This window comes from Coffea arabica, chromosome 8e (assembly GCF_036785885.1).
Source record: "Coffea arabica cultivar ET-39 chromosome 8e, Coffea Arabica ET-39 HiFi, whole genome shotgun sequence".
Classification (NCBI taxonomy): domain Eukaryota; kingdom Viridiplantae; phylum Streptophyta; class Magnoliopsida; order Gentianales; family Rubiaceae; genus Coffea; species Coffea arabica.
This window is the reverse complement of record NC_092324.1, coordinates 43,991,806-44,005,191: the sequence shown is the minus strand read 5'-3', so window position 1 is coordinate 44,005,191 and position 13,386 is coordinate 43,991,806. Positions and strand designations below refer to the sequence as shown.

Sequence of the window (13,386 nt, the reverse complement as noted above, 5' to 3'; positions counted from 1 at the left end):
TATGCAGCTCCAGGTAACTATAATTTACAACCTTTTTATGGGCAAGATGTTACTTAATTGTGCACAGAAATATAGAACTTTTGGGACATTTAATTTTTTTTTAATTTTTTTTGTTATAATTACTATGAGATCTCTAATCACCGATGCATAGTAGCTAATTTTAATTAAGTCATTTTGTTATAAAAGAAGGTCCACTATGCCCCAATCTAACATTTGATTAATTTTAATCACTTAGTTTTTTTTATAGTTTTTCTTTTACCACCCAATAATAACATGTCTTGAAACAAAATCTCAGAGTATGGAATGGGTCTTGCGGCATCAACTCAAGGGGATGTCTACAGCTACGGCATTCTTTTGCTAGAGATAATTACAGGGAGGAGGCCAACAGATGATACATTCGTGGGTGATCTTGATCTGCATAACTATGTTAATGGGACTTTGCATGAACGAGTTTCTGAGATCGTGGACCCGTTGCTTCTTCTTGAAGGAGATGAAAACAGAAATATGACTCCTGGAGAGGAAACCATTAATGGTGGAAGAGAGATGGAGTGCATTATTTCCCTATTGATGAAAATTGGACTCAAGTGCTCTGCAAGATTACCAAATGGTAGGATGCATATGAATGAAGTTGTCAGAAAATTACATCTCATTCAGGATGTTTTCCTTGGTGTCAGGGTGCCTCAAGAAAATTTTGAAGCTTAATATCTACAGGTATACTCAAGAATTTAATACAGCCCACAAGTTGAAGTCCATTTTTTTAATATTACGTAAAGAATTTTATTCTTGACTTAGGCTTGCAAGCTAAACTCGTTCTACCAGTCAAAATCTATTTCAGTCCAAACCAAAAAAAAAAAAGGCAAAAGCTATGTGTTGTGCTTACAAGCATGGAAAAAGATGGCTTCTCAAACTAATGCATGAATTCTTGATTTGCAGCTGCTTACTGGTCTGAATCTCCAAGCTGAAGTTGTTAATTGGGTGAGATAATGAAGAAGACACCTTTGGCTTATTATTTGAGAAAAAAAATAAATGGATGATTCAAACATATTCCTATAGTCTTTCTTTCTAAGAATTAGATGTTCTTGAAGGCAGTCAATTGGTTCAATTCTGTTTGAACATCTTAATGCTTCCATATTATGCTTGGATAGTATGCAATACATTATACTTACAATGCGTAGTCTTGCTCCCACTTTCTTTGAATTTTGATTTTGCTACTATATGAATTTTGATCAATTGTACAATAAATTCATATGTTCCCTTATTACCAGATCCATGTATTGCTCAATTAAGTCATCTTGCCTCTTAAAGCTGTGGATCTTTCCATGGTGGGGTTCATACTTTTATGCCATATCTTGATGATTTTGAACGTAAAATGTTAGTCGGGTTGAAAGAACAGTCAAAGAAGGAAGTGAAGGGGAAGGAGAAATGAAAAGAAAAGATAAAATGTTAAATAATTGGAGGAACTGCCAAGAAAAAAAAATCAGAAGGGAAAAGGATTTTTTAGTGAACAATTTATCCATGTGCAAGTCGTGTCCTCTGGCTCTGGCAGCCCAACTTAGGGTCAAAATTCGCGAGAAGCACTAATTGCAATTGGGTAAGGTATCAATTGGGAAATGGGAACATTCTACCATCGTGGTAAAAAAAGACTCCATTAGCGGGGAGAAAAGGAAATCAAAAAAGTGTATAGGGGGCAAACTGCAATATTTTGACAAAACTTTCCTTTTTTTTTTCGAGGGAATGTTTTGACAAAATTAGTTTATGAAGCAATGTGAAATACCAACTTATATGAAGGTGGACTTTTTTGCTTTGATAATATCATTAAGTATTAATCTTTTTTACACTATTAACTGCTAATGTATGTATTTACGAGTTTAGATGTATGTCACATTTATCTCAGTTTGAATTTAAATATCAAACTTTGCAAGTATCTAAAACCTGCTAGCCTATATACCAACAATGATTTGTTCGTTAAACAATCCCGTTTTTAGCTTGTCAGTTTGAATTAAAATATCAAACTTTGCAAGTATGTAAAACCTTCTAACCTATATAGTAACAATGATTTGTTCATTAAACAATCCTATTTTCAGTTTGTTTGAAATCACATTGCTATTTAAGCTCTTACTTGTGTTAATTCCACTATGCACTCTTTACTCCAACTTAAACTACGCTTTGCTCTCTAAACTATAAATTCCGTCCAACTTAAATACAATTCTTCCCGGAATGCTCAAAATTAACAGAATAATTCCCATATTCGGTTAACTTATCATTTTAACTAAAATTAACCAGATGTATTGGGACATAAATGTCAATTCAGAAACCCTTAAAACCTCTTAAAAATCAAACATTATTTTCTTTTTCTTCTTTTGTTCTTGCATTTCTTCTTATTTCCTTTTCTACTACCTGACAGAAGGTACCACCATCGCCAACAACATACAATTGATAGCTTAGCCGAGTCTAACACCAAAATCAATAATATTCGTATCTCTCCATCATTGAAAACCAATATCCACATAATCATCCGCTGCAAAACGTATCCAAAGGAAATTAAAGGCCATCCATGCTCCCAAAAATGCTTCGATCTCACACTCAACATTACCCACAATTAATACAACCCTACCTTCAAATCTAGCGGCACCTCTGCTTCAAATTTCCACTTTCAATGTACAGCAGAAAGTCTAAATATTCTGGAAACCCACAAAACCATGGTCAAACCGTAGACAATCCTTTAATCACCACATATTTAAACCCCTTTATCGAAAAAAAAAGAAAAATCCCAGCTAAAAGTATTATTCTCAACCAAAACAACACGATGGTGATAATGTTGAAGAACAAGAGTCATTTGCGGTCAATGTCAAAATTGATGACAATGGGGTGTGATATGACAAAAAAAATCAATTTTTCGTAACTGCATCTGACTTTTAGAATTCCTCGACTAATTTTTTTTGGTTTAACCAATTTTATGGATAACCTAGGTTTGAAAATTCTAGCATCTTTAGATTGGTTTCGTGGTTGTTATTTGAAATCTTCAGTACCCTTGAACCTTAGTGACCGCAACTTTTCATCTCTGCTAGTTGGATGTTAAGAAACTTGTCCAGAAATCACTATTCTAGACACTGCTGAAATTTAAAATGCCTTATCTTCGAGTTTAGGCCTATATTGACGGGCAAGACACTGCTTGCGGCTTGGATTTCAACAAATTAGAAATTTTTGCCAAATTTTTGGAGATTAAAAATTGAGTTGGAACGGTGAGAGAGTTAGATTATTGGGGGGGGGCTGGTGAGGAGTCGAACAAGGAGAAGGGACCATTAAATTAAGACGAACAAGAATGAGTAGACGAAGGTACAACAAAAGAATCGTCCTTGGATTGAGAGGATTTTTTTTTTGTTTTTTTGGGTCTCATGAATTTACATTTTTGTCCTCAAATAATTTTGTTTCATTTCAGTTACGCTCATAAGTGAACGGAATGTGATAATTATTATTCTAGTAGTATCAGTTTTCTTTCGCGTTCCGTCTAAGAATTGCATTGAAGTGAGACGAAATTTATAATTTAGGGAGTAGAGTGTTTCATTTTTAAAATTGAAGTTTAAAGGGCGCAAAATGAAATTAACCCTTCTTGCTCCCCTTCGTTCTTGCTTTCCTGCACCCTCAGCTTAACTCATCTTTGCTAGTACAAAAATCCCAGCATCCAACTCTCCCTCTCATAATTCTTCAACTATATATTAACCGATCTCAACTCCGCTCCGGCGGTCGTTTTTGGACGGACGTTTCCCGAAGCTGTATGTATGCATCAATGCCTGTTAATCTCTCCATAGATTATCCATGGAAGACAAAGAAACAGAGTTCCTCTGTAAACTCACAGCAAACCATCTCTTTTTAGCCCAATTCGGGTGCCTATGAATGAGATAGCAAGAAAATTAGATCTACTCAAAGATCTGGCATTTGCTTCAAATCAGATCTCGGGGTCGGATCCTGTTCTGAGAAGCAAGGAAAATTTTCCTTACTAAATTTGACGCCGGATATGATTTGCTTCGAGCCAGATCCCAGGACCGAACTCACTTTTGAGAATTGAGAAGTTTCTTTTGATTTGATGTGGCTTTGAAGTTTGGACTTACGGTCAGATCCTTGTTAACGGTTAAAATTCATTAAAATTTTACCACCAAATGATGCCTCAACTTTAGACAATGATTCTGATCACTTGCGCTTCTTATGTAAATACCTATTCACATGGAACAAAACTTTGAAATTTTTTTTGATCAATGACTATAAGATACAATTCTTGAATCATAACAATTCTAACTGTGCAAGATCACATAAAGGATTGATTTACTGCAGAAAATCATTCTTCACATTTTAAAACTACGCTCTGTTGTTCTAATCAGTCCGTTATATTAGTGTATATTATAGATAAACAAACTTTATCTTATCTCAAAATATATTTATCATTTGCAATAGATATTAATAGTGAACAAGTATAGCTTAAAGAAAAGTGGATACTGTAATTTATGATTTTTTTTTCAGAACTGTAATTTATGATTTGAAACCTTTTCTATCTTTGTCCATCTCCCTAGTATTTATAGGAGGAGACTAAAGTCTTCTGGTCCTTGCAGAGTAGACATGATGCAGGGTACTAAAATGCAAGTTTAAAATTATAGACTTAGAAAGTAAGTCAACAGCAACTGTTTGGTCCTTCCTACCAAGTGGTTGGATGAAGTGGACAAGTCACTTAGTAGACTGACTGTTGTAGACATGAAAGAATAATAAATTGTGGTCCACGAATATAGAAATTGGGAGAGTATTTAGAAATATTGACGACCTAAATGAGACGCTAGAAATACTTTGAGAAAAGTCTAAGAAAGTGTCTCTAGTTTCAAGAGTTTTAACTTTTTTTAGGCGTTGAGGGTCTACAAATTGAATAATCTCCGTGTGCTCAAAAATTGTTGGTAGAAATTTGAAAAATCTCCGTATGCTCAAAAATTGTTGGTAGAAAATTGAAAAATCTCCGTATGCTCAAAAATTGTTGGTAGAGAAATTTCTTCGCTGCTTCTCCCAAACACACAGTTTGTTTGGATAAGAGTTTATTTGGATGATTTATTTGAGATAATTACTGTAACATTTTTTATGATATGATATATGTGAAATAAAAAAGTGATTGAAAAGATAAAAAGATGATTGAAATTTGTGAAGTAAATTATTTTGTTTTAAATTATCTCAATCCAAACACACTGAGATTCTTAACTGAAGTAGAAAGGGAGGCAAAGGACCAAAACAAAGCAAAACGGACAATGTCATCCCAAAGTATTTGTCAGACTGTAATTTATTTCAATAAAATCCAGTGCCTTGTTCAAGTCATGCTCATGGCATGCAAGGAACAACAAAATTAAATAAAATGAAATAACAAAAGTACCAACTCTCTCTAAATAGGGTCTACCTACAAAAAACGATTCTAAATTACGGCATTCTTAAGTAATAGGTACAAATACAAAATTTTCTAAAATCAAGGAAATGAACAATCTATTAATTTATTTCTGTTGGTTAAGTCGTTGTCGTTTAGTATAGGATTTTCCCTCTAAATATATCATGAGTGTTAGATAATTTAGAGTGTTAACAAGTCTAAACTATTATCCTCAATGTGTTAGACACTTATGTCCTTAACTTTTAAACATCAAATTAAAACTTTTTATAGTAATATCTTTTCTAAAGAAAAATATTCACACCCTAATCTTTATTGTGACTTTTATATAGAAATTCCTATTTTTTTAACGTATCTTTTATATAGAAAACAATTTCTTATACTACAGGGGCGAGGCGAAAGACCAATGATAAGATAACAGGTGATTATCACTTCTCATGTAAGAAACTTGCGAAAATTTGTTCATTAGCTTGCCAAGTTACTTTTCAGGTCAATAGGAATTGTTTGGTCCTTCCTAACAAGTCGTTGAGTGAAGTGGACAAGTCATTTAGCAGACTCACTGTCATAGACATGAAAGAATAACAAATTGTGAGAGTATTCGGATTGGTTAATATTGACGAAGTAAATGAGGGGTTAGAAAAACTTTGAGAAAAGTCTAAGAGAGTCACTCTAATTGAATATTTTCTGTATGTTCAAAAATTGTTGATAGAGAAATTTCTTTGTCACTTCTCCCATACATACACATTGAGATTCTTAACTGAAGTAGAAAGAAAGGCGAAAGACCAAAACAAAGTAAAACGGACAATAATGTCATCCCAAAGTATTTGTTGGAGTGTAATTTATTTCAACAAAATCCAGTGCCTTGTTGAAATAATGCTTAGGGTACGCAAGGAACAAAAAAATAAAGTAAAATGAAATAATAAAAATATCAACTCTGTCAAAATAGAGTCCACCTACAAAGAAGTCACTTCAAATCACGACATTTTTAAACGATAAATACAAACAAACGTGAAAATTCCTAAAATGAAGAAGGTGGGTGAATTATCCATTAGTTTGTTTCTATTTGAAACCTTTTCTTTCTTTGTTCATCTTCGTGGTATTTACACCAACAGACTCAAGTCTTCTAATCCTTGTAGAAAAGACATGCAATGTACTAAAATACAAGCTTAAAATTATAGACTTAAAAAGTAAGTCAACAGCAACAATTTGATCCTTTCTAACAATTTTTTGAGTGAAGTGGAGACTATTTTTTGAGTAACTTTTTTTTAGACATTATTTGTTTTGAGTGGTACAAAATATTAGAATTGACTAATGATTTTAGGGACAAGTCGACAAATTAACAGAAAGATGATATTACAGGGTGAAGTTCAAAATAACTATACCTTAAGGGGATTTACTGCAATTAACTCTCAAGGGTATCAATATCTTTTTGACATTTTCGGTACGCAATGTTAGAGTTGACTAACAATTTACTCATAAAATGAGAAACAAATAATGTTAGAACGTGAAGTGCAAAAGTGGTTAAACGTTGAGGGAAGTTTTTGTGATTAACCCTTTATTATATGATCGACAATCTTGGATGTTAGTCAACAATAATTATTCAAAAAATATTTCTCTCATTTTCCCAACAGACCATATTGCTTGAAAACCATGGTCCTGATCTAGCATCTAGCAATCAAATGAGGAACGTTAACCAGAAATCAAGTTGCACACCAAGTGCAAGTACTAAGTGTGGTCTCGAAGGAATCCTCAATTAATCACTTTTTTCTATGATTCTAGTCGAAAAGTAGTCAGTTAACGGATTCTGGAAATTATATGGATGCAAAATGGTCAACTACAAAAATATCGACTTGAGAGCATGAAATATGATGAATTTATCTAATCTAAACAGCTGAGTAGCTTTTAACTCATGATCACTTTGTCGTTAATAGGAGAATAGAAGTTCCAGTGGCTTAGGATCTTCTGTACCTGAAAATGATTCATCAACAGTGCACAATGAATAATTGCACTAATCACGATCATAATGAATATTCCATGAATTTCTAATTGTTATGAGAAAGAATTTGTGCAGCTGCGGGCCATGTGTTACCAGGCAGCCTTAGTCAACCATATATGATAGTCTTCACCAATTATTGTTGTTGGGTAGTGCTGTTCAATGTGTTATGATTTTTTAGGCACAAAATACATAAATGTTTTGATCATTTGCAACCTTTACAAACCAGAATTCTCTTGCGGTATGGTAACTGACAGCTAATACATGAATTGGAGCGTTCCTTTTCTATCTGTTTTACCTGCTGTAAAAGCAGTACTAAATTTTCTTCTGGGATAACGCGATTTAAAAATTATCTTGTGATTTACAGCTGCTCCACAACACAAACATGTGAAGAACTTGTGACCAAATACTACTATGTTTGGCTTCATTGCAGGGTTATTACCATCATCATCGGGGAAAACAAAATACATCAAAATTCTGAAAAAAAAAACCTGTCTAGCAGTGATACGTTACTTGGAAAAATTTCTGCTTTGAGTTTACTGCAGAGTGCGGAGTTGTTTGCTAAATGAGAATGAGGTTATGATTTAGTGGATCATTAATGCATGTTTCAAGATTTAAAACAGTAGGATTTTGACTACAAACTGACCCTTTCTTTATTGATGAACAAAAAAAAAAAGAAAAAGAAAAAGAAAAGAACTTTGTTATTAATTCTAAGTTTTAACTGGTTTCATGGACTTTATTGTTCAATTAAGAGGAAAAATTAAAAAATGAACAAAAAAAAAACATAAATAGAGATGCAAAATGGTTAACCACAAAAATATTGACCAGAACGCGATGAATTTATCTACTCTGAACAGCTGAGTAACTTTTAACTCATGAGCACTTTGTCGTTAATAAGAGAATAGAAGTTCCCGTGGCTAAGGATCTTCTGTACCTGAAAATGATTCATCAACAGTACACAATGAATAATTGCACTAATCACGATCATAATGAATATTCAATGAATTTCTAATTGTTTAATGAGAAAGAATTTGTGCATGAGGAAGAAAGATGATCCAGCAGCTGCGGACCATGTGTGGCTTAAATGATAGTCTTCACCAAGTAATTTTCTGTTTCATTAAAAATCTTGGGACCACCAAATTGTTTCATCTCTCATGTTTCTTTTTTTTAAAAAAAAAAAAAAACTTTTTCTTGTCTATCACACATTCTAAAATGAAGCAAATTAGCTTCAGGATGACAATCTGATATAGATTTTAGGGATAGCATTGGAACATTACTTTAATTTTTTTTTTTCTAAATCTAGCAGACACCAGATATGCACGTATTACATTAAGTCAACATTTAAAAAAAAGAAAAAACTAAAAATTATAACTTAAAAAACAAACCCTTCTTTTTTAAAAAAAATTAAAAATTTTTGAGAAAATGGCATTAAAACAACATATAAAAAGGGAAAAATTGGGAACAGATTAAACAGAACTCACTAAAGCCAACAGACAGATTCTAGCACATCAAGATTCTTGTGATTTGTGTTAATTGGTAATCCACACAAATGAAGGCTTCCTGTTAATCATCATCTATGGTAGATGATCACATTAATCCCAGCTTTGAAAAGTATTAGTCATGGTCGATATGCGTAAATTGCAAGTTGGTGGAAGCTTACTGACCATATCTGTATTAAGTTCTGACAACGAGGTTTAGCTCATTTTCCGCAGAAATATACCAAGAAAATTAGTTCCAATTGTGTGGGCTATACACAAGATTCTATAACAGCTCAAACATTATTGTTCCCATTCCGCAGAAACTTTTATCATTCTATCATCAGTTTGTAGCCAATCCCAACAAAGACCATGTGGGGACTTCGCTCATCGACATTAGCAAACATTTTTCTCCTACTCTCAGTTGCCATGAACTTTTCAGTAAGCCATGTTTCAGCTTCTAAACAATTTCAAAATGAGACCGATCGCCTGGCTCTGCTTGAGTTCAAGAATCAGATACATGACGACCCGTTTGGAGCGCTGAATTCATGGAACCATTCACAGCACCATTGCCGGTGGGAAGGAGTCACGTGTAGTACTCGACATCAGAGGGTCATTGCCTTGACTCTAAGGCAGAAGCAGTTTTCTGGAACCATATCTCCTCAGGTCGGAAATCTAAGCTTCATGAGGTCCATCCAACTTGGGGAGAGTCAATTCCATGGCGGGATTCCCCAAGAATTCGGTCGCCTCTTCAGGCTAAGAGTCTTGAACCTGTCACATAACGCAATCAGTGGAAAAATCCCAGTAAACTTGAGCTACTGCTTAGAGTTGATATATATTAGCCTAACGGGGAACAATCTAGAAGGAAAAATTCCGATTGATCAGCTGAGCAATTTGAAGAAGCTTAAGCGAATAGGTTTTAACAACAACAATTTGACGGGAGAGATTCCCTCTTCCATTGGGAACTTATCATCGCTGACTTCACTCAGTCTTGCCTTTAACAATCTGGAGGGAAATTTGCCCATGGAAATGGGGCTCTTAAGAAGGTTATCTTTTTTGGCAGCAACAGAAAATAAACTATCTGGTATAATCCCTGCCTCCATCTTTAATAGTTCAGCCATTACTGCCATTGCAGTGGGCGGCAATTCCTTTCATGGCAGTCTCCCAACCAACATAGGTCTCACCCTACCAAATCTACAAGCGTTGTATGTCGGGGGGAACAACTTCTATGGAAGCTTGCCAACTTCAATCACCAATGCTTCTGGTCTTGAGATACTTGATCTTCCCAATAATAAGTTCGCAGGCCAAATTCCAACTAATTTAGGAGATCTGACAAATCTTCAAAAACTAAATCTTGACACAAACCTCTTCGGCGGTAATTCAACTGGAGACTTAGATTTTATTGCATCATTGACCAACTGCAGTGGTCTCAGAATTTTTTCCTTGGGTTACAATAAATTTGGAGGTAATATACCTAGAGTTATGGCCAATCTCTCAAATCAACTCGCAGCATTGTACTTGGGGGGAAATCAACTGTCAGGAACTATTCCTGAAGGGTTTGGAAATTTTGTCAACCTATATCTCCTTGGCCTTGAATCAAACTCTTTTTCAGGGGTCATTCCAAGAGATTTTGGCAAATTACAAAATTTGCAATTTCTAAGTCTATACCAAAATGAGTTGTCAGGACAGATAGTCTCTACCCTATGTAACGCCACCACTCTATACCTTCTGGACATATCAATCAACCAGTTTGAAGGGGGCAATATATTTGACAATGTTCTTATGAACTGTCAAAATTTGCAATTTCTGCAATTATCTCAAAACAACTTCACTGGAATTATATCACCACATTTTTTGCAGACTCACTCATCACTGATGCATTTGTACTTAAGTGAAAATTCGTTTAGTGGCTCTCTGCCTCCTGAAGTTGGAAAGCTTATACATTTGGTGGATTTATATGTTTCCCACAACCAACTTACTGGAGGTATACCCATATCACTTGCTGATTGTACAAATCTGGAGATTCTTTTTATGCAATCCAATTTTTTCCAAGGAACAATTCCACCAAATTTGGCTTCATGGAAGAGCATCCAGAAATTAGACCTTTCAAGTAATAACTTGACTGGTCCAATACCCAGAGACCTTGAGAAGCTTCAGTTTTTGAGCTACTTAAATCTTTCCTACAACGACATTGAGGGCGAGATACCAAACACAGGAGTTTTCAGCAATGCGAGTCAAATATCATTGATTGGCAACAACAAACTCTGTGGAGGCATTCCAGAATTGGAGTTCCCACCTTGCCCAGTGATTAAGGGGAAAAACAGAGGGAAGCTGAAGGTTATCATATTGTTGTCCATTGTTTTACCAGCAACGCTTCTGGTTCTCGGTGCATTGTTGTTATATTTCTTGGTATATCATAAAGGAGAAAGAAGCATGGCGGCAGGATTCTCTAGCATGCCCCCAAGAATCGATGAGCTCTTACGGCTTTCTTACCATGAACTTCTTCATGCAACTTCTGGATTTTCTCCAGAAAACTTAATTGGTTCAGGAAATTTTGGATCTGTCTACAAAGGAAGGCTAGAAAAACATGGCAACAAGCTTGTAGCAGTTAAAGTTCTTGATCTTCAAAAGAACGGAGCTTCGAAAAGTTTTAAGGCCGAGTGCAAAGCATTGAGAAATATTCGCCATAGAAACCTCGTTTCTATCGTGAGTTATTGCTCCAGTATTGATTCCAAGGGTGATGAATTCAAAGCTCTAATCTATGAGTTCATGGAAAATGGAAATCTGGACCTGTGGCTGCATCCTTCAGAGACAACTGATCAGGCAACAAGCTCAAGAAGTCTTAATCTTCTTCAAAAGCTAAATATTGGAATTGATGTGGCTTCAGCATTGCAATATCTTCACGACCACTGCGAAGCTGAGATTGTTCACTGTGATCTAAAACCAAGTAACATTCTTCTTGACAATGATCTTGTTGCTCATGTGGGTGATTTTGGATTGGTAAGGCTTCTCCCAAAACCCATCAACACTTCTTCCGAGCAAGGAACCAGCAGTACTATTGCCATAAAAGGATCGATCGGTTATGCAGCTCCAGGTAATTACAAATTACAACTTTTTATGGTCAAGATGTTACTTAATTGTGCCCAGAAATATAGAACTTTTGGGACATTTAATACTTTTTAATTTTTTTTTATTATAATTAATATGAGATCTCTAATCACTGATGCATAGTAACTAATTTTAATTAAGTCATTTTGTTATAAAAGAAGGTCCACTATGCCCCAATCTAACATTTGATTAATTTTAATCACTTAGTTTTTTTTATAGTTTTTCTTTTGCCACCCAATAATAACATGTCTAGAAACAAAATCTCAGAGTATGGAATGGGTCTTGCGGCATCAACTCAAGGGGATGTCTACAGCTACGGCATTCTTTTGTTAGAGATGATTACAGGAAGGAGGCCAACAGATGATATATTCGTGAGTGAACTTGATCTACATAATTATGTTAATGGGGCTTTGCATGAACAAGTTTCTGAGATCGTAGACCCGTTGCTTCTTCTTGAAGGAGATGAAAACAGAAATATGACTCCTGGAGGGGAGACCATTAATGGTGGAAGAGAGATTGATTGCATTATTTCCCTATTGAAAATTGGACTCAAGTGCTCTGCAAGATTACCAAATGATAGGATGCATATGAATGAAGTTGTCAGAAAATTACATCTCATTAAGGATGTTGTCCTTGGTGTCAGGGTGCATCAAGAAAATTTTGAAGCTTAATAGCCACAGGTATACTCGATAATTTAATACAGCCCACAAGTTGAAGTCCATTTTTTCTATCTTAGGTAAAGAATTTTATTCTTGACCTAGGCATGCAAGCTAACTCGTTCTACCAGTCAAAATCTATTCCAGTCCAAACCAAAAAAAAAGGCAAAAGCTATGTGTTGTGCTTACAAGCATGGAAAAAGATGGCTTCTCATACTAATGCATGAATTCTTGATTTGCAGCTGCTTACAGGTCTGAATTTCCAAGCTGAAGTTGTTAATGGGGTGAGCTAATGAAGAAGACACCTTTGGCTTTTTATTTGAAAATAAAAATAAATGGATGATTCAAACATATTCCTGTAGTCTTTCTTTATAAAATTAGATGTTCTGGGAGGCTGTCAATTGGTTCAATTCTGCTTGAACATCTTAATGCTTCCATATTATGCTTGGATAGTATGCAACACATTATACTTACAATGCATAGTTTGCTCCCACTTTCTTTGAATTTTGATTTTGCTACTATATGAAATTTCAGTTACAATGGGAACAACATAAGGGGATAAAAGGAGAGGATCAATTGTGCAATAAATACATATGTTCCCTTATTGCCATATCCATATATTGCTCAATTAAGTCACCTTGCCTCCTAAAGCTATGGATCTAGCCATGGTGGGGCTCATACTTTTATGCCATATCTTGATGATTTTGAACGTAAAATGCTAGTAGGGCCTAGTAAGTAACCTAGGCA

General features: G+C 34.9%; 2 protein-coding genes across 3 annotated transcripts; both read left to right on the top strand.

The window, feature by feature from the left end:
- The first annotated feature begins 9,247 nt into the window (after window positions 1–9,247).
- On the top strand, window positions 9,248–10,551 carry LOC113704833 (uncharacterized). The gene is made up of 2 exons (XM_072061111.1): window positions 9,248–10,431; window positions 10,488–10,551. The coding sequence occupies exons 1-2, from the start codon at window positions 9,248–9,250 to the stop codon at window positions 10,549–10,551; spliced, it is 1,248 nt and encodes a 415-aa protein (XP_071917212.1).
- LOC113704832 (probable LRR receptor-like serine/threonine-protein kinase At3g47570) lies at window positions 10,460–13,143 on the top strand. 2 transcript variants are annotated; one of them, XM_027226705.2, is made up of 3 exons: window positions 10,460–11,969; window positions 12,251–12,663; window positions 12,882–13,143. In XM_027226705.2, exons 1-2 carry the CDS (start codon window positions 10,658–10,660, stop codon window positions 12,652–12,654), a joined length of 1,716 nt encoding a protein of 571 aa, XP_027082506.2. In that variant the 5' UTR covers window positions 10,460–10,657; the 3' UTR covers window positions 12,655–12,663; window positions 12,882–13,143. The 2 variants fall into 2 exon arrangements, with proteins under 2 accessions (XP_027082506.2, XP_071916825.1); XM_072060724.1 differs by lacking the exon at window positions 12,882–13,143 and having other exon boundaries at window positions 12,251–12,354; window positions 12,443–12,591.
- The last annotated feature ends 243 nt before the right edge of the window (window positions 13,144–13,386 follow it).

Bases quoted from the DNA above. Each gene is read 5' to 3' on its own strand.
- LOC113704832 (XM_027226705.2), top strand. From the start codon at position 10,658: ATGAACTGTCAAAATTTGCAATTTCTGCAATTATCTCAAAACAACTTC. The intron at 11,970-12,250 runs GTAATTACAAAT...ACAAAATCTCAG, and splicing joins GATCGGTTATGCAGCTCCAG to AGTATGGAATGGGTCTTGCG.
- LOC113704833 (XM_072061111.1), top strand. From the start codon at position 9,248: ATGTGGGGACTTCGCTCATCGACATTAGCAAACATTTTTCTCCTACTC. The intron at 10,432-10,487 runs GTTTGGAAATTT...ACTCTTTTTCAG, and splicing joins TCAGGAACTATTCCTGAAGG to GGGTCATTCCAAGAGATTTT.